The 21,928-nt window shown below is 42.9% G+C and overlaps 1 protein-coding gene across 1 annotated transcript; it reads left to right on the forward strand.

Annotated features, from left to right (window-relative positions):
- The first annotated feature begins 212 nt into the window (after positions 1–212).
- Positions 213–2,929, forward strand: LOC311585104 (transketolase-like protein 2). The gene has a single exon (XM_084759906.1). It carries the CDS (start codon positions 392–394, stop codon positions 2,273–2,275), a length of 1,884 nt encoding a protein of 627 aa, XP_084616032.1. The 5' UTR covers positions 213–391; the 3' UTR covers positions 2,276–2,929.
- The last annotated feature ends 18,999 nt before the right edge of the window (positions 2,930–21,928 follow it).

Raw genomic sequence — 21,928 nt, forward strand, 5'->3', positions numbered from 1 at the left:
AAAATTGAAACGTCAGTAGGCGAAAGGGCACAATATTATCTAAAATATTTTTTCCTGAGACATAATGTATGGATATAACAACATCTATCCCATTTTGAATTTCTGCCTTAAGGAGACGTAAAATGATGTTTAATTAATTTTAATAATATTGAGGCTGAAAGTAAAAAAGTAAACATTAAAAATCTAGGCCTGGTGTTACTGCGCAAAACAAAGCCGTTGAGCATGCGCAGCTGTGCAGACTTTCCTTAACGGTCGCCGGAACTGCGCGCATGCGCAGACTTTCCTTAGCGTCATCAACAGGCGCTGCACGCACGAGGAGACTTTCTGTTAAAGGACGCGGAGGAAGCTGAAGTGGCTTCTTTGTTCTTCGGCTGCCGACCAACCTGAAGTCATGTCCTTGGTCAAAGATGCCACTCTGGACTCTGAGACTTTACAGGTGCTTCAGGATGTGGCTAATCGCCTGCGAATCCATTCCATCAGGGCCACGTGCGCCTGCAACACGGGGCATCCGGGGTCGTGCTGTAGTGCCTCGGAGATCATGGCCGTGCTCTTCTTCCACACCATGAGGTACAAACAAACAGACCCGGAACACCCTGACAATGACCGCTTTGTCCTCTCCAGGGGCCACGCGGCTCCCATCCTCTATGCAGTTTGGGTGGAGGTGGACAGTATCCGTGAATCCGACTTGCTGAATTTGCGGAAAATCCACTGCGACCCAGAGGGTCATCCCACCCCACGGCTGTCGTTTGTTAATGTGGCCACAGGGTCCCTTGGGCAAGGACTGGGTGTGGCCTGTGGAATGGCTTATACTGGCAAGTACTTTGACAAGGCCAGCTACCGTGTGTTCTGCCTCATGGGGGATTGTGAGTCCTTCGAAGGCTCTGTCTGGGAGACCATGGCCTTTGCTTCCCACTACAACTTGGATAACCTCATGGCAGTCTTTGACGTGAACCACTTGGGACAGAGTGGCACTGCGCCACAAGAGCACTTCACAGACATCTATGAGCAGCGCTGCCAAGCGTTTGGGTGGAATACCCACGTGGTGGATGGTCACGATGTGGAAGCCCTCTGCCGGGCCTTCTGGAAAGCGACTCAAGTCAAGAGCAAACCTACTGCCCTGATTGCCAAGACCTTCAAGGGTAAGGGTATTCCAGATGTTGAGGATGCAGAAAATTGGCATGGAAAGCCTATGCCCAATGTCAGAGCTGATGGAATCATCAGATTCGTTGAGAGTCAGATACAAACAAACAGAAGTCTCACGCCAAAGCCCCCTGTTGAAGACTCACCCCAGATCAGCATCTCCAGTATAAAAATGACCTCTCCGCCTCCATATAAACTGGGTGATGTGATAGCTACTCGGGAAGCATGTGGCTTGGCTCTGGCTAAATTGGGCCACTCTAACAAAAGAGTTATTTTTCTAGATGGCGACACAAAAAATTCCACTTTTTCAGAGATGTTCAAGAAAGAACACCCTGGGCGTTTCATAGACTGCTTTATTGCTAAACAAAACATGGTAAATGTGGCCCTGGGGTGTGCCACACGAGGACAGGCTCTTGTTTTTGTTAGTACCTTTGCTGCCTTCCAGACCAGAGCCTTTGATCAGATCCGAACGGCAGCCGTCTGTCAGACCAGCATCAACTTTATTGGTTCCCACTGCGGGCTGTCTGTTGGAGAAGATGGGCCTTCCCAGATGGTTCTGGAGGACCTAGCCCTGTTCAGAAGCATTCCTCACTGCACTGTTTTCTATCCAAGCGATGCTGTCGCTACAGAGCACGCTGTTTATCTGGCAGCTGTCACCAAAGGAGTCTGCTTCATCCGCGCCAGCCGGCCCCAAACTGCAGTGATTTATACCTCACAGGAGAACTTTGTGATTGGACAGGCCAAGGTGATCCGCCGCAGTGCAGCTGACGAGGTGACAGTTATTGGAGCAGGAGTCACACTACATGAAGTGTTAGTAGCTGCCGACGAACTTGCTCAACAAGGGATTTCTATTCGTGTCATTGACCCCTTCACTATCAAACCCCTGGATGCTGCCACCATCATCCAAAGTGCCAAAGCCACAGGTGGCCGGATCGTCACAGTGGAAGATCACTACCGAGAAGGTGGCATTGGTGAAGCCGTGTGTGCAGCCGTCTCTAGAGAGCCTGACATCATCGTTCGTCAGCTTGCAGTAAGGGAAGTGCCTCGAAGTGGGCAACCTAGTGAGCTGCTGGAGCTGTGTGGAATCAGTGCCAGACACATCATAGCAGCTGTAAAGGATATCGTAATGAAATAGCTCATTTCTTCATATATCAAGGTTATTGGCTCTGGTCTTAAACACTAATATCTTTGTGTTTCATTTATGCTTGTTATAGAAAACATCTCTTATATAGTTACGCTGTTCTTAAAACATCACTGTTGGATACCTTTATTAGGAACCTGAGCTAACATTCTGTTAAATTGACAAATGCCACACCTGCTTTTTAGTTGCTAAGGTGAGTTATACGTTTTTAAGTTTCAAAATAGACAACAAGAACACTTAGTTACAAAATTTTGTGATAACCAACTGGGATGGGGGTAATGCAGATGTAACTGCTTATCCAATGTGTATGTTTTTTTTTAAGTTAAGGGATATGTGGATTAAATTTAGATTTCATTAGTCCAGATTCTGAAGCCAATGTGGCCATTTGCATAATGGCATTGCCACGCCCTGCCTTCTCCGGGTGCCTTTTGATGAGCTAGTGTGGAATTTCCTCCAAAGTTCGCAGAGTCATCTGTACCATGAAGCTTCTTTTTAAAATGATAAAGACAAAGCAAGTGATAGAATTCAGGCTTCTACTACTATGTCTTTCTGGAAAAATAAGTCTAATAAAATTATTGTTTTTGTTTGTTGTTTTGATATGTCTTAGTGTTCTTTTTGTTGTTGTAATAAAATACTTAGCAAAAGTAACTTGGAGAAGAGAGTTTATTTCAGCTTACAGTTTACAGTCCATCATGAAGGAAAATCAGGAACCCAGTGGCAGGAACTAATGCAGAGGCCAAGTAGGAATGCTGTTCATTTGCTTGTTCCCTGTGGCTTTCTTGGCTTCTTATTTTACACATCGTAAAACTACCTGCTCTCCTTTGACTTGGCCATCCCATGATAATTACTGATCATGAAAGTGCCCCCAACTGGGTCTTAGGTCAGCCTAATGGAAGTAATTCCCCAACTGGAATTCCCTCTTCTCAGATGATTCTAGTTTGTGCCAAGTTGACAAAAACTAACCAGCACAGGTCATGAACTGGAAGTATTAGATAAAGAATTATTGAATAAACCAAATTCTTCTTTGATGAGGCAAAAGGGAGTTAATACTATGTGGTTCTGCCAGGAAACAGAATGATGGAGAGAAATGAATTGCTCAGCAACACTGGCATTGGGTTCAGCTCTGGGCCAGGCAGCTAACAGGGGAATGTGAGAGGCTCTGAGGGCCTAACTCAGGCTGGGTAGTGGGCATAAGCAAATGTGGGAGAGGGAGAAGAGAATTGTGGAATCACTGCCCCTGGGGGTGTCTCTAGACTAAACCATTGATGCAAGTGAGCACAGGACAGAGACTGCCTGCTAGATATGGTGACAGCTTGAGCATCTGCTCCTGCCAGTGTCCCTCAAGCACTCGGCGGAAAGCTTTCCACATCTGTACCATTTGGGGTTCCTTTTTCATGATAGTTCCATGCTGCACCAATAGTCTCCTTATTCATGTCACTTAGAATTTATGTGCTGAAAACTAGTCAGCAACATCATCAATGAGATTAGTGGTCCATGTTTCAGTCTCTAAATCCCGCCCCTAGCATCTTGCATCTTCTACTGCAAGAGACCACAGCCCAGACCTACCATCTGCAAAACAGGAAGGCAGCCATGCCAGACACTGAATCTTCTAGAGCTTTGACGTTGAACTTCCCAGATTCCAGAACTGTGAACTGCTGCTTTTTGTAAGCTTCTCAGCTTACGGTCTCATCAGCACATCCCGGACCAATGTAGCAAGTGATAAGCTATAAACAAAACAGCAATAGCACAGTATCTTTTCCTTTCTACAACTTCAAGGTTGTAGAAAGGTTCTGAAGTTTACTTTGGGTCTTATTACATACTCTTTGGAGAAGCACAGGAAAAGGAATCAGTGAAGACAAACCTGAAAGAGTATATGTAGTTAGCCCACTCTAACGGGTGATGACATTTTGATGACTTGTTATAAGTGGAAAGATTGAAATTTTGAGCTGAAATACTTCATAAGTGACATGTTTGGATAAGGAACAACAACAAAAAGTCATTGGTTAAAAAGTGACTTGTCACTAAAATGGGCACAAATGCAAAGTCACAGTGCCTGGTATCAACACTAGATTATGGCAGCCACCTGTTGCGGTGCCCTTCTTATTGAGGAGATGTGTCTCTGTATGTTTTATTGTTGATTATTGTACCAGCAGAAAGATGACCAGATTTTGGTGTTGTTGTTTCTGTGGACCACCACTGGGTTCCTATTTGTAAATGCTTATCCTTTCACACCTGCTTAAAACACGAAGGTCAGGCAGCTCTTATTGCCTAAAGTCAACCTAAGAGATGGTCTTAGAATTGTCTTATTTCTGATTGGTTACAATAAAGAACTGACAGCCAATAAATAGCTGGGGTAGGAAGTAGGGAGGGTGCAAAACTTCTGGGCAGGCAGACAGACAGGAATGACAGAAACAGAGGTGGGAGAGATTCCAGGTGGACATGGAAGGGAACAGAAGGGAGACCAGAGCAGAGCAGAGAGATTAAGAGCTAAGAGCTAGCCACCGTGGCAGGAGCGTAGAACAGGAAGTTGGGCTAAGTTAGTAGCTTAGCTGAGAGGCTGCCTCAGCTAAAGGCCAAGAGCTTTATATAGAAGGCTCATTTATACTGCAAGCCAGTCGCGAAAGCCCTGCAATAGCCGATAGCATGGGAGATGATTCTCAAAGGTTATATTAAGGCCGGTGAGGTTTCTTGCAAAGTGACAGTTGGCTAGTTACCCAAAGAACCGCTGAGAAAATTCACTCAAATTTGACTCTTAAGTTCCTGTGTTGGCTGGCTGGCTTGCTTGCTTTCTCATCAAATTTCATTTTAAATTTCTTTTCTTTCTTCAAATCTTTTCAGACTCTTATCTCCTAGCTGTCACCCATCCACATCTTCCCCTTTTGTTGTTTTTGTCACATATGGGGACACCCACACAGTTCTCAATTACTCACCACGAATAAGTCTACTGAAGAATCAACTCACTGATGGAGAGTCACTGCTCAGTGAACAGAAATTAGGGATGCTTACAGTTGGAAAATACAATTAAAGTCAACATAGTCACTGTAGTGCCGATCACTTCTGTAAAGGTACAGTTACCTGACCTAGCATTTTGCCACTTAATTGTACACTTTGGGATTTCTGACAGTAAATTTGAAACACCAAACTAAATTCATAATGGCCATACTCATCTGACTACAGTGACTTGTGTATATCCTGTACTGAACACACATTCCTGTTCTCATGAGTCATTTTTTTCACTGTGTAGTGTAGTCCATTAATATGCCTTTTTAAAGTTTAAGTTTATGCTTATGATTGGGATTTTTTTTCAGGGATGCAATGTTGGCTTAACATTTTAAGGTCAGTTGATGTAACATACTATATTAACTAAATAAGGACTACACCCCATGAGTAGCTTAATAGATGCAGAAAAGGCATTACACAAAACCCAATGCCCATGTATTATAAAAAATATGCAGACTAGGTGGAAGTAGGTCTTTCCTAACATGTGTGGAAAACTCGCAGTTGATACCACATATAATGCTGGAAGATTGAACACTTTCTCCCAAAATGGACAATAGTGCTAGCTCTGTTCTTGGCTCAACATTAGACACCTTAAGAGAGACTAAACTGACTGAGCTTGCATTACTTGCCTGGTTCCTTATATTATGGGCAGCCAATGGAGTCTAACTCTGGGCATTGGTGGGAGGCAGGGACCAGACTCAGTAGGGAAAATTCAGATGCTTTTGGGAAGGGCCCAGATTCCAAACGGTCAGAAGGTCAGCTAAGTATAGACTTACAGTAAGACCTTCTTAATTTTAAGTGTCTTGATTTGTTTTCCCCACTGACAAGTTTTTCAAAATGCATCTGATTACTTAGATAATTTTGAGTGTGTACACGTCTGGGATATGCATGTATGTGCACCTGTTTCTGTGTATGGAGTCCAGAGAACAAATTTAGGTGTCTTCCTCAATCACTTCTCTACCTTAAAAGTTTCTGAGTGAGCATGGAGCTCACCAGATGTCCAGACTAGCTGTCATGAGCCCCAAAGCTCCTCCCGTCCCCACCTTCTGGCACTGGGATTACAGATGTGCACCACCATGCTCAGTTTTGCTTTCTTTTGTTTTGCTTTTACTTGTGTGCAAGAAATCTGAACTTGGGTCCATGTGCTTGTGCCGCAAGCACTTTCCCTCCTGCGCCCTCAGCCCTAGGATAATGCTAAAGCTCCTAGTTAGGAACATCAGTGTTATTAAAGATCTGTGGTGAGTGTGTTTTGATATAGAGGCAGTTGCCTAGACTCCCAGATACTGCCTTTCCTAGTAGTAGATCATGTGCATGGCGACTCCGGCCTTCTGAGGGCAGGAGGAGGAAAGCCAGCAGGGTGTGTCAGGTTTCCCGTTTCTAGTTGTAAACCACCGCCTCATCTAGTTACATCTTACAGAATTATTTTTTAGTTACCTTCCTTGTTGCTCAGACAACGTAGCTGACAGAGGCAACTCAAGAAAGGGAGGGTTTGTTTTGGCTCAGAGTTTTAGTGGAGAGTCACTATTGTGGAGAAGGAGTGGCAGCTGCAGCCAGAATCTGGAAACAACCCAGATGTCCCTCAACTGAAGAATGGATAAACAAACTGTGGTACATTTATACAAGGGAATACTACTCATCTATTAAAAACAAGGAAACCTTGAAATTTGCAGGCAAATGGATGGAACTAGAAAAAAAAAATCATCCTGAGTGAAGTAACCCAGACTCAGGAAGACACACATGGTATATACTCATTTATTAGTGGATATTAGCCCAACATAGGTGTTCTCTGAGACTCCACCCAGGGGGGATCCAGACAGATACTGGGACTCTGGGCCTGCACAAACTGATACGCCAACCAAGAACAGTGCATGCAGAGTACCTAGAAGCTTTGTTCATATGTAGCTGATGGACAGCTCATTTTCCATGTGTGTGTGTGTGGGGGGTACTGCCTCTGACATGAACTATGGTGCCTGCGATTTGATCACTGCCAGAGGAAGGATATGCAGGCTATCCTAATAAGACCTGATAGACTGTGATCAGATGGTGGGGGAGGAGCCCCCCTCCCCGAGGTCCAGAGGAGAGGAAGAGGGCAGAAGAGGGAGGGAGAGTGGGAATGGAAAGATAAGAGCGAGAGGATAAGAATAAGGAAGCAGAGAGAAATGAATGTATCCTGCCACTCAGCTGCCTCCCTCCTTTTCCCCCTCTCAGTCAGCATGGAACCTCGGTCCATGGGGTAGCACTGGCCACATTCCACATTCGGGCTAAGTCTTGTCTCATCCCTTGAGCATCTTTAGAAGACCACACACACACACCCCATCCCCACCCCCACCACCACACACAAATCCAGCAACAGTGAAGATGACTGTGTGGTTGCTACCAGCAGCCCTCTTCCTCCAGCTGGATGGCTTTGTAACTTCCTGTTTCTCAGCCTGGACTTAGAATGACTCTTTGGGGCATCCTGGTGTACTTGGCGTTAGCATGGCTGGTCATTATCAGCTAAGCTGCAGGCAGCTTAAGTACTCTTTTCTTCCTCATTGCTTCTCAGTGTTGAGCCAACTTCTCTTTCTGGGGTCACCATGGAAAGAGATGTGTAAGACACCATCTTTAAGTTACTCCTTCAAAGTCTTCTCGAGGCCTTAAAGTAGACATTTCAGCAAGGCTGTGAATTCATTTTAGTGATATCTCCATATCATGTTTCTTTATTCTTACAAGTTTCAGCAGAGTAAATAATTTCAGATAAGAAATTTCATTCTTTTATCACTGTACCTTGAATCTTGACAATGTTATTGAAAATGTGCATTTAAACCGGGAGTGCACACCTTTAATTCCAGAACTTGGAAGGCAGAGGCAGGCAGATCTTTGTGAGTTCAAAGCTAGCTTGATCTACATAGTGAGTTCCAGTCCTACCAAAGAGATCCTGTATAAACTTTAAAAGAAAGGAAGAAAGAAGAAAGATAGGGAAAATGTACATAATTTCCCAAAAGTCCTCCAGGAATGATCTTAACTCCGCAGGTACCTCTTGCCCTGGGCCCACCTGTCTCTCCAGCTTCGTATTTTGATAACATCCTGTAAAAATCCTTCACTCAAGTGATTCTGCACAAACAGCCATTTTTAGATCTTTCATCTGTGCCTTCACGTTTTCTATTCTTACCAACTGTAATGTTCCTTATATGGATAACTTATCTATCTAATATTAGCTCAAAGAGTATCATGTACTCTTTGAAGCTTTCTCAGACTGTGCCTCTCCCTCTCCAATCCTTATCTCCTCATGCTGGCATCTGTGACACACCCTGAAGTCACATTCCTGGAGCACATTCATCACACTGTTCTGCAATCCTTGCTTTGCTAGTCTGTTCCCGTTGTGGAAAGTCTTAGGAAATGGTATTACCCAGGGTTCTCCAGACAGATAGAATGGTTAGGACAGATACATAGATAGGAAGACAGATGGCTAGATACACAGACAGACAGTGATAGATACAAAGGTAAATGATTTATAGATAAATAGATACATACACAGATAAATACATACACAGATAGTTACATACATAGATAGTAGATGATAGACATATAGAAGATAGATGATAGATAGATAGATAGATAGATAGATAGATAGGTAGATAGATAGAAGACAGACAGTGTCAGTGATTGACTCACATGGTAGTGGAGGCTGAGACATCTCACAATCTGCTATCTGCAGGCTGAAAGGCCAAAGAAAATGGTGGCATAACCTCTACTTTAGCTCTCAAGCCCTGAGAACCAGACCCATCAATGATAGAAAGTCTAGGCCAGGTGCCAAGGCCTAGGCAGCAGAGGGTTGATGGCAGAAGCCCCTTCTCTGAAGGCAAGGCTCCAGAAACCAGCATCGCCACTCTGAGGGCAGGAGAAGGTGGATATTTGAGCAGAGGACTGCCTTGTCTCAGCCCCTGGCATGTCCAGGCCTTCTATAATTTGATGCAGCCATCTGTACTCATAAGGCTATTTTCTTTTCCCGGTCTCAGCACTCAAATACTAACCTCTTCTGGAAATATTCTGACAGAAATATCTCCAGTTGACATCTTTGCATCCTGTTGCCCAGTCAAATTGACACATAATTAACCATGGCAGGCATGCATCTTAAATCCTTTTGGATCTGCACTGCTTGGTGTTATGTAACATTAACAAATTCACATGGCTCAGGGAGCTGAACCAATCATCTTACTATTCTTTAGTTTAAATTGACTAGGTCTGAGCATGTTAGTAGTTTTATTAATCTTGATGATAATGATGCCTTTGATATTAGAGTCAAATCAAAAGGCACCACCTGTATTTGATAACTCTTCCTAGAGCTGATCAAAGGCCCATGGACCTTTGCTATCAGACTAAAGTAAGAAAAAAAAACCCCTAGGATATAATTTAATTTTTATTTGTGTGTATGAATGCATGTATGCCACATGTGTCATCAAGGAGGGCAGAAGAAGGTGTCTGATCCCCTGGAGCTCAAGTTCCAAGAGGTGGTGAGCCCTCTCACATGGCTGCTGGGAACTAAACTTGGATCCTTTGGAAGAGCAGGGAGCACTCTTAACTGCTGAACCATCTTCGTAGGCCCCAAAATAGACTGTTTAATAGCAGTTCAGTTTAATATTTATTGTATGTCTCTATGTAAGACACTTATTACTAAGATGTTGGTTCACTTTCAACCAAATATTGAATTTTGTGGCAGTACAAACTTTTATTATGAGAATGTTTTAATTTTTTGCATAAATAGATCTTAACTCTAAGGCTATGCTCATAAATGCCAAATCTTCCACTAGAACATGTACAAAAAATTGGAAAACTATGAAATAAAATTTCCTAGGAAGAATCTTAACCATGCACAAAAAATTACCTAATAGAATTCTAGGTGTCCATGATTTGAAGTCTATCTTTTTGATTTTACATGTTGTTCAAATTCAGTGGGAATTTGTTCATTTCATGCCACCATTCCAGGTAGCCACAATGGAAAATTGCAAGATGTGTCAATACCATCCTGAATGTGCATGACCTCACCTAGTCTCAGAAGCCAAGCAGGGTCAGGCCTGGTTAGCTTTGGATGGCAGGGGGAAAAAAAATCTCAAAATGTGCCGTGCTGAGCCACACCAAATGTCAATAAGGCATGTGCACAGCCAGGAGCATCTGTACTATTACTGGAGGAAGCTGCCTTAGCCGGCTATAGGGCAACAGTCTACTCATCATATATTATAAAAATATGCTAGTGCTAAAGAGATGGCTCAGTCAGGAAAGTGCGTGCCACAAAGGTGTGAAGACCTGACCTCAGGTCTCTAGTTAAACCAACTGGCGTGCTGGGATACATGTATAGTCAGAGTGACACAGAAGCAAAGTCCGGAGGATCTCTGGGGCTTGCCAGCTAGATGGTCCAGCCAACTGGTGAGCTCCAGGATCAGTGGTGGACTCTGTCTCACAACAGAAGATGAAGAGTGACAGAAGACGACACTTGACCTCAATCTCTGCCCTCTACACACAGGCACATGTGCCACACAAGTGCTCACACATGACCACACACGTGAGATATGTAGGATTAAAACGCTGAGAGTGGGGCAGATGTTCGGTTGATAGTGCCTGTTCTCCACTTGATGCTCTTACAGAGGACCGGAATTTGGTGCCCAGTACACATATTGGGTAGCTCACAATCTTCTGTACTTCTAGCTCCAGGGGATCTGATGCCCTCTTCTGGCCTCATTGGGTACTTGCATGACTGTGGCAGGTGTATGGGCACTCCCCCCCTCCCCTCTCCTCCCACAGAGGGAGGGGGGAGTAAGGCAGGGAGGGAGGGAGAGGTGGGGGGGGGAGAGATTTTTGTAAAAAGTTGTTACTATTTGGAATGCCTTCAAACCCTCATCAACTAGCACAGCTCAAGTGAGCATATACAAAGTCAAAGGCATGCATAGAAGGAAAGATGCATGCAAAGTAGACGGTGAATGAAGACATGCTAGTAAGACAGTATGGATGCCCACAGTCTGATTCCACAGGGCAACTAATTTGTAGGAAACCATCACTGTTTAAATTTGGGCCTTACTGTCTGTACTAATTTCCCTGCAGAATAGAAATGCCTTGCCTCACAGTTCTGGAGGCAAGAGTTGGAAACAGAGGGGTTAGCGGGACCAGGTTTCTTTGAGTCTCTAGAGGAAGGACCTCTTCTGTTCCTTCCATCTCCTCATAGCCCTGGGTGGTCCTTGGTTTGTGGCATCATACTCTGTCTCTGCTCCATCTTTTCATAGCACAGTTCCATGTCTCTCCGCATCATTCCACCATGCTTTTATACACAAACCCTCACTTCCTTGTTATGAATCCTATAGGATTTGGGACCACTGCAGACACCTGAAGTGATTAAATCTTGGATAATTAAATTGTCAAATAAGATATGTTTGGAAATGCCAGGAGGTTACAAAAGCAGAGTCTACAATATCTGGAAAGTCAGCACTTTTTTTCTTTTCTTTTCTTTTCTTTCTTTCTTTCTTTTTTTTTTTATGGCTAACCACCTATCTATGTCTGGGCATATTTTATTCACAGGCTAAATTCAAAATACCATTTCTTAACAGACTAAGTTTAAAAGCCCATATGAGTATTCAGCTGTCTTCTGTGAAGGGCAATGGAGAGATTTTTTTTTTTTTGACAAATGTCAAACTAGGTGGCTGTGCTCATTGGTTTATTTTAAGGGAAAAAACTCCGATCTTTATAAAATATGTTATTTATATTAATATGTGACAGGCCTATCATTTCCTTAACTACAGTTTTAACTTATGATATAGAAAATATTGATAGATACAGATAAAAACTTGATGATGCTTCTTAGAGAGGAGAGATCTTGAACAGTTTTGAAGCCTTTGCTTTAGGAATAGTAGTATCCTGGGTAGTCAATAACTTCTCTGAACCTCGAATGTCCCTGAAGTCTGTTGAATCAGTGGCTTTTCCCCTTGCTGTGACCGAACGCCAGACAGAAACAGCTTAAAGGAGGAAATGTTTCCTGGGCTCCATGCTTGCGGATGATTCAGCCCATTGTGGCCAGAAGGACATGGTGGAGTGGGGCCACTGCCTAGCAGGCCAGGAAGCAGGAAGAAGGGAGGGCCAAGACTGTTAGGATTCTCCTTTCCCCCACTAATTCTACCCAGGTCTCCCATTTGTGAGATGGTATCATGCACCCTAAGGTGGGGGAGGGGAGTCTTTTTCCATTCAGTCAATGTCTTCTGGAACTGTCTTCACAGACACACCCACAAGTGTGCCTTAAACTCTGAGGTGACCCTGATCCAGTGGGGTTGACGATGAAGACTAACACTTGTCAACTCCAGAGACTGTCTAGTTTTTCTGGCTTTGTGATTGTCATATTTTGTCTGACTCCACAGAATCCAAACGTATAAATGGGTAGTTTAGGATTTAGGAAAGGACTACAGTGAATCCCTTATATAGATTTTGGCAACCATTTTTTTTTTCTGGGTAGCTTCCTGCTCTCTGGCTGTCTACTGTTCAAGTGTTGGCTGCTCCAGGCTGTCTCTTCAGTTCTGTGTCCCCCATCTGCTTCCAACATCGGTAACCGACTCTGGATAGAAAGACAAGAGTCTGCAGGGCTCTTTGCACTTCCTTCACAGGGATCACTCTCTCTTGTGCTATCTTTGCCAGATTCCTGGAAACATTTGTCTCCTACAGGTCCCTCAGTTTTCTAATTACGTAAGTTAGTCAGGCCCTGTGCTGACCCATGCTTTGTCAACTTAACACAAAGTAGTTTTTGGGAAGAAAGACCTCGATTGAGAAAATGCCCCCAGCAGCTTGTCCTGTGGGCACGTTTTTGATTAGTGACTGATATAGACAGACTCACGTCACTGTAGCAAATGCTGCCCCTTAGCTAGTGGTTCTGAGTGGTTTAAAAAAGCAGTGTGGAGCCGGGCGTGGTGGTGCATGCCTTTAGTCCCAGCACTTGGGAGGCAGAGGCAGGTGGATCGCTGTGAGTTTGAGGCCAGCCTGGTCTACAAAGTGAGTCTAGGACAGCCAAGGCTACACAGAGAAACCTTGTCTTGAAAAACAACAACAACAACAACAAAAAGCAGCCTGAGCAAGCCCTAACGGGGAAGGCCGTCAGCTGCACCCCTTCATGGCCTCTGCTTCAGTGCTTGCCTCTGGGTTCCTGCCTTGGGTTCCCGCACTGACTTCCTTCCATGAGGAACTGTGATATAATGTGCTGTTATTCATGGTGTTTATCGCAACAACAGAAACCTCATCTAAGACTGTAGTGTACTGGTCGGTCCCTCCTTCATGTCCTGTGTGAAGACACGGAAGTCTATTTCCAAACTCGGAAACTTCACCTAGTTGTGTTCAGATTATACTTTTAATTTCAGACAAACACACTTAATCAACATCAAAGCCAATTTATGTGCAGTTCACATTGCATGGAACATATGAGTCCGATGGGCTTTAGATCAAGACCCACCTGTGTGCGCTGAATAAACTTCCCCCTCGTACCGCACGATGCAGGAAGAATGGAAGGGAGTGGATGGTTTCCTACGCGTAGTCTCCCTGAAGGAGACTCTGGGGTGAAGATTTTAGTGGAAGTGGCCATTTTGGAACACGATTTCTAGAAAGATGGGGTTGGCGGGGTGGGGGTGGGGCAGGTGGTGAGTGACAAAGGATGACAGAAAAGAAAGTGGAGTCCAAATGTCGCCTCGCTGCAACTGTGGCCAGCTGCAGGATCAGCAGAGGATGTCCTCACCAGTTTCTGTCACTCACTGGCTGACGGCTGCTTCTGGCGAGTGTGAGTTCCGGCATCTCACCCGAGAAGGCACAGCAGGATATGGAGACCAGAAAATACACCCAAGGAATGGAAGGTGGAAGCTGCAAGTGTGTGCAGAAGTGGTAAGGAAGCCCGGACAGGACAACAGCAACTTCTGTTACAATAAGTCAGTTGTGTGTGTGTGTGTGTGGGTGGGGTGGTGGTCTTACACCTTTACTAAGAATCAACCAGCGGTGCTGACAAGAAAGTTAAATGGACCCAATAGGTTATATATACATGTGCACATATACAATCATATACATATATAAATGTGGGTATACACATAACAATAATTAAAGATGAGATTGTTAATTTGGAAGGGAACATGGTACGTGTGGGGGAGGGAGAGGAGGGCTAAGAGATGCAGTATTCATATGTGAAGTCCCCCCTCCCCCCGAAAACATTGTAAAAGATAGAATTAAATTTTCATCTTCCTAAAGACATATGAACTTGAGGGGCTGGAGAGATGGCTCAAAGGTTAAGAGCACTGACTGCTCTTCCAAAGGTCATAAGTTCAATTCCCAGCAACCACATGGTGGCTCACAACCATCTCTTCTGGCCTGCCTGCAGAATGCTGTATACATAATAAATAAATAAATCTTTAAAAAACATATGAACTTGAAGTTTAACAATAATATGAATGTGAGTCAGGAGGTGGTGGCGCATGCTTTTAATCCCAGCACTCAGGAGGCAGAGCCAGGTGAGTCTCTATGAGTTCAAGGCCAGCCTGGCCTGTGGAGTAAGTTTCAGGGCAGCCAGGGCTGCACAGGGAAATCTTATCATGTCCCATGCTCTAAAGTAAAATATAGATAAGGAAGAAGAGGAGGAGAAAGAGGAAGAGGAGGAGGCAGCAGAGGAAAGCAGTGTGTCATTCCTTTCTGAATACTTGAGTTGAAAAGACTTGTGTCAACCACTTTGATGTCATATAACTTTTAAAGTTTAAAGTAGTATTTGTTTGCTTGCTTGCTTTAGTTTTTCAAAACAAAGTTTCTCTGTGTAGCCCTGGCTACTCACTCTGGAACTCACTCTGTAGACCAGGCTGGCCTCAAACTCACAGAGATCCACCTGCATCTGCCTCTCGAGTGCTGGGATTAAAGGATAAACCACCACCAACACGCTTAATATTTACTTTTAATGACAAAATAGTCTTTCCCTCTATGCCACCATTTATCTTGGAGTTTAATGAATGTTCTTCTTTATTTCTAGGCTACATTATTAAAGATGTAATGTGCCATTGCTCTTTTCATCCTTGCCTTCTGTACTCTTCAACACTAAAGCAGCAACAGCATTTACAATCACATTACATTCATCTTAAAAACTTTCCAATGAAGTCCGGCAGAGCTTTCTGCAGTGGTGGAGTCACGAGGCAGCCATCAGCTGCCCATCAGTGTGGACACTGAGCACATGTGGTTAGGGCTGACATCCTGGGTGGCCCGTCCCACTGGCCTTCTGGAGCACTGCGTAAGTAAAAGCCGTCTTTGCAATGTCTGTCACTGCCTGTCCTGCTTAGAATTTTATCAACTTGACACAAGTCAGGGTCACTTGGGAAGAAGGAATTTTAATTGAGAAAATGCCTCCAGCAGATTGGCCCAGAGGCAACTCTGTGGGTCATTTTCTTCGTTAATAGCTGATGTGGGAGGGTCTGGACCAATGTAGGTGATTTACCCCTGGCAAATGGTCCTGGCTTGTATAAGAGCGATAAACAAGACTTGTCAAGCAAGCCAGTAGGCAGCATCCCTCTATGGCCCATTCTAATTCCTTCCTATATGTTTCTGCCCGGACATCACTGGGTGATGGACTGTTAGCTGCATCATGGTCATGAGCTGCTCTTGATCATGGTCTTTATCACACCAATAGACATCCGACTAGGATGCGGCCCCTTCCACACCTCTAGCCTTCCTCCCCTTGCCCCTCACTTTCTCTGTAGCTGCATCGTCTTCTTGTTAAGCTTGCTGCTCCCACATTCTTCTTGTATTCCCTGCTTTCAGTGTTCTTTAAATATCTTTATGGCTCAGTTCCTCACTTGGCTTAATTGCAGAGTTTAGAACATTTACATTTTGTGTGCTTATTGATTGAAATCTATGCATCGCCACCTCCCATGTAGTGTTTGTTTTATATTTGTACCATCTGTCCCTTGCTTCTTTTTTGGCCCCCTGCTTTCTCCTGCTTTTTTCCTTGCCTACACTTCCCCTTTGATAACCTTCTACCGCTGGTGACTCATTGGCCTCTGTGTTTTGCATTCTCGGCAGCTGTTTTGGGTTTATAACAGTCATTTTACATGGACCACGTTCTAGCTTCAGCTGACATCCCATCACTGTGCACCCTGCAGCACACAGTCACACTGCATGTGGATTCTTCTTCCTGGCCTCGGAGTCACTGTTGTCGCATAGTCTCCTTCCTGTATATGTCATGTATATTAAAATGTGCCATGATTGCCTTTGCTTTAAATAGCTAGCTACTTTTAAGAGAAAATAAAAATGAGATGTTTAACGTTTCTATTGTTCTTTTTCTTTACGTAGATTCAAGCCTTTTTTTGTTTTTTGTGGGTTTTTTGTTGTTGTTGTTATTTTTCTTAAAACTGGTGTCATTTTATTTTCCACTGGACCTCATTTCTTTCTTTCTTAAAAAAATGACTTTATTGACTTTTATTTTATGTGTATGACTGTTTTGCCTGCCTGTATATATGTGCACCATGTGTGCCTGGTGCTCAGGAGGCCAGGAGAAGGCATCAGATGCCCCGGAACTGGAGTTATAGACAAGTGTGGGCTGCCATATAGGTGCTAGGAAGAGAACTCAGGTTCTCTGGAAGAGCAGCCACTGCGCTTGACCGCCGAGGACTCTCCCAAACCCACCCTTTAATATTTTTCAATAATACAGGTCTGCCCTTGACAACATCACTCAGCTTTCATTCATCTGTTAAGTTTTAGACTTAACTTGACTTTGTTTTTCCTGTTCAATATATTTATATATATTTGTTGCTTTGCAGTTTCCTGGCTTGTAGAGTTTCTCCTGTTGTTCTTGCCTTTGTTTCACTGCAAATGTATCATTTTGCTCTGTGGTCTTTCAATATTTTCTCTTCATCATTGGTTTTTCAGGTTTTTTTCAAAAGAGATTTATTTGTGTGTATATGTGTGTGTGTGCGTGTGCGTGCATGTGTGTGTGTGTGTGTGTGTATACCTGTGCACACATGAGCACATGCACATGTGTACATGTGGGTGCCTGAAAAGCCAAAAGGTGCCCGATTCCTTAGAGCTGAAGTTACAGGTGAGCCACTCAGTGTGGGTACTGAGACTGGAACTTGGGTCAGCAGCAAATACTCTGAGTTGTCGGTCATCTCTCTAGCCCTACGTCATTGGCTTTTACTTACTTATTTATTTGTGAAGAACCTTCATGTAGATATTTTGGATGTATTCTGTTGAGTTGTTGAGTTTCCTGGATGTGTGAACAAATTATCTAACCCCCAACAAGCTCTCTTAAGGTTTTTCTTCTCAGAACTTCCTTTTGACTAAAAAATAAATTTTTTTTGGTTTTGTTTTTTGAGACAGGGTTTCTCTGTGTAGCCTTGGCTGTCCTGGACTCGCTTTGTTGAACAAGCTGGTTTTGAACTTACCGTGATTTGCCTGCCTCTGCCTCCTGAGTTCAGCCACGGATAAATTAGTACACAAGATTGATACACCATATTAAATATTTATTGACAATAAATAATAATGAGTTGTTAAAATAACTATTTGATATACATATAGTTTTACTATACATTAAAAATAAGGAATAAAGCAAATTCATGTAACAAGATAAATGCAGTTGCTTACTTGTCTATAAAGATTCTGAATGTTCTATAAAGATTAGGTCTCAGCTGAGTATGTGACACTACAGGGTGGATCATTATCAGCCTCTTTTAGAGTTGACTGATATTTTGAGTTCATAATCATCAATACTGACAACATCTTGTCACATAATGTAGTGTAATGGCTAAAGTACGCTCAGGGCCATTACAGAAGTTGTTAGAAATTCTGCCCTAGTCCCAAGATAAATGTCCTAGACCAAATTTGTAAAAACTCAAATAAATGAAAACACCAAGATTTAAAACCAAATATGCCAGCATCATGCAGTCAAAGCTATAGTAATTTGATATTTACACTCTGAAGCATGAAGATAGGGAAATATGAAATGTCTTGTTTTGGTAATTATACCATCTAAGCTCTATAGAATAGAAAACAGACGATTGTCTCAACTCTGAGCTGGGGTATTTGGGGCAGGAATTGTTGGTGTTATGTGTCGTGACATTCTGTGTGATGCAAAATATATGTTGTATGTTGAGAAGCAAGGCTGAAGTGAAGTTGCGCAATGCACAGTGGGAAGGTACTGCCAGAGACATCTTGGGAATATACCATATTTGACTTTGAATTAAGTTTTCACATTGAACGTTCAGAATCTTTTTACAGTAGCCAGCATTTTCATGCCACACCCCCACAGCACTACATGATTCTATTTGAGGTCATGACCCATAAGCAACTGAGATTTGGAAACATTTTCAGCTATTATTTCTTCAAATATTATATGTATATAATATAGTATACATGTAATATACATATAATATGTATAATATAATACTTGAAAAATATATTTATATGGCTGCCTATATGTGCATAGTTTTATACTATCCAACATGTTCCCAAGATCCCTTCTTTTTTTTTTTATTTCTTTGCCTTGTGGTTCATTTTAGATATATTCTATTATTATGCCTTTAAGTTGACAAATTTTTACTTCTCCAGTTTCTCACCAGTTATGCATCTCGTCTGATAACTTTTCCATATCCACGAATCCCACTCAAAGACTCATCACTCTGGTATCCTCTTCTACATCTTGAACATACAGAATGACGCTATATTTTACAATTCTTACCTCACATTTTTGTCGTGTCTGTCATTCCTATTGATTGCTTTTGCTTTTATCATGAATCTTCTTCCTGCTTCTTTTGTGGCCACTGATTTTTATCAGATACTAGATACTCTGCAATTTATGTAGTTGAATCTCTCATTGTGTTTTATTTCTTTAAAGAAACCTTGACTTTGTGATAGATCAACCCACTTGGGAGTTATTGTCATCCTCTTGAACTTGCTTTAAGCTTCTTTGGGGAAAGTCAGAGATTTTTTTTTTCTTCCAACCTTATGATATTGTGATATGACATTGTCATCTACAAAATCCATATCAGAGAACTTTGCCACAGAGTGCCTTAAAATCACATAAACATTCTGTAATGTGTTAAGTGAGTTTACAACTTTGTGTTGGGCCACATTGATATTTATCCTTGCTCACAGGTTGGGCACAAGCAATAGAGGATCATTTATTCTGGGAGGTTTTTTTGTTTTGTTTTGTTTTTGTTTTTGTTTTGAGACAAGACCTTACTATGTAGCTTTGACTAGCCAGGAACTCACTGTGTAGACCAGGCTGGCCTCCCTCTGGCTCACAGAAGTTGGCCTGTATATGCTTCCCCAGTGCTGGGATTAAAGTCATGTACTACTGTGCTCAGTTAGGAATATTTATTGCTTTACTTTTAAGTCTTTGACCTCTCACGTCTCTTTTGTCCTTCTCATATATGCATGTCCCCATGCCTCCCCCCTAAGAATAAATAAAACAAATGTGATAATTTTTTTAAAATTCAGGTATGAAACAAGATTAAGTTAAAGTCTCTCAAGACAAATCTAATTAGATGCCGACCTGTGCCATGCGGGCATTCCCTGCTGAGAAGTTCTCCCTGGAGGAGGTGAGCTTTCTGAAAGGAAGGGCTGTGTGGTTTTAGAGCCATGAAAGATCAGGAAAACCATTCTGAAACGCTTCCTGTCTATGGTCCTTAAGTGTTTACACTTCCCGGTCCCTGAGCCCATGGCCGTCACTAGGACATCATTTTTCTTTTGGTGGGAGAACAAATGGACATCCAGTGATGGATGCAGTGAAAGAACGGAGACAATAAAGGCAAGAGGGAGGTCTCCGGGGGTCCACTGCAGTCTGTCACTGCTGTCACAGACTCCTGTGAATGTAAAGGTAACGAACAGAATAGTCATTCGGGTACTATCCCATAAATTCTGCCACTCGCTGGTCTCACGTGGGTGTTATGATAGTAAGATGTTTGTTATCAGGGTCACATTTTTTTTTCTTGAGGAAGAATCATTAATTTAACACTTTGGGCTCCTAGAACCTCCCCGAATTCACTGCTTCATGACACCCAGCCAGCCAGTTCATCATTCTAACCTGGGTATCTGTCAGGCTGCTGCTTCCCTGGTCCTTCCCCACACTGCCTCCCCATTCTCACAAGGATTCTTAAGAGTATAGTGTACCATTCTAAGATAATCTCCCATTTTAGGATCCTTAACTGAAGTGCATGTGGCAAGTGCTTTAGCCATGTAAGCCATCATAGGCGTTGGGAATTAAGATGTAGGCTATTTTTATAGGGTGGGACACAGATTCAAAAAGAAGAGATGAAATGTCACATGGGGTGGGGTGAGGGGGGCAGAGAAAAAAAGAGGACAACACATGTGACTAAAGAGACTGAGGTCCAAGAATAAAATGATTTAAAAACAAATGCAAGTGTTATTTAAGTTATTTATTTATATCACCTATGTCTAGTTTCTCAGTTGCTAAGAGCTTTTAAGAGCCAATGAGATTTATAATAAGAACAATAAAGCTGCCATTCAGATGTACCTCTGCTATGGAGTGCATTCTGGTATCACCTACAGTTCACGTGGTGGAAATCTAACACCTGATAGCATAGTATTAGGAGCTGGAGACTGTGGGGTAACTAAGTAATGGGGATGGGACCCCCACTGTGGGATTAGTTACTAGGTAATAAGGATGAGGCCCCATCATGAGATTAGTAGGTAAGTAATAAGGATGGAGCCTCCATCATGGGATTAGTAGCTAAGTAATGAGGATGGAGCCCCCACTATGGGATTAGTAACTAAGTAATGAGGATGCAGCCCCCATCATGGGATTAGTAACTAGGTAATGAGGATGCAGCCCCCATCATGGGATTAGTAACTAGGTAATGAGGATGCAGCCCCCCTCATGGGATTAGTAACTAGGTAATAAGGATTCAGCCCCCACCATGGAATTAGTGCCCTTTTAAGGGGCATAAGAGAGAACCACGGATTTGACAAGAAGAAAGCCATCTTCAGAGTAAGGAAATGAACCCTCAGCAACCCCTGAATTTGCCAGCAATTTCATCTTTAGAACCAAAAGAAAATAAATTTCTGTTGATTAAGCCACATATCTACGTTGTGATTGCATAAGCCAACTTTTGTAGGAGGCCAAACTGCCTAAGACAACATATAATCTCTCTTAATTCAGATATGGGTTTCTGATACTTACGCCAGGAGCCTTCTGTGAGCATGGGTCTATATTCTCACAACTCTGTCAGCTCTTTTTGTCACCAGATTTATTAAAGCATCTAAAATAACCTGACTCCAGAACACAGACACTCCAGAAGAAACCAATATAATATCTTAGAAGATTTTTGTTTAAACCAGGCATTTTTTTTTTTTAAAAAGTTGGCTTATGCAATCGGAGCATACAACACATTCAAAGAAAACTTCAGAGCATATGGCACTGTGGTGTCTTCAAGTCAGCGTGATGGGGCCACAGTGAACACGAAGAGGAGGTACAAGTTAAAGCGAAGCTGTTGGCCGATAGCGCTGCAAATATGATCTAAGGAAGCACTTTGCAATTCATTTTTTCTGTTTCTATTTTTTTTCTAGTGCTTTATTGCTGTCTCTCATTCTCAAAGACTATAAATGCTCCGTGCCAGTTTAGCATAATCAATTCTAATCCATTGTGTTCTTTCTGAGAAGCAGGCACTC

The sequence above is a fragment of the Acomys minous genome (genome assembly GCF_964271855.1).
Source record: "Acomys minous genome assembly, chromosome: 15".
Taxonomy (NCBI): domain Eukaryota; kingdom Metazoa; phylum Chordata; class Mammalia; order Rodentia; family Muridae; genus Acomys; species Acomys minous.

Coding starts and splice junctions, on each gene's coding strand:
- LOC311585104 (XM_084759906.1), top strand. CDS start 392: ATGTCCTTGGTCAAAGATGCCACTCTGGACTCTGAGACTTTACAGGTG.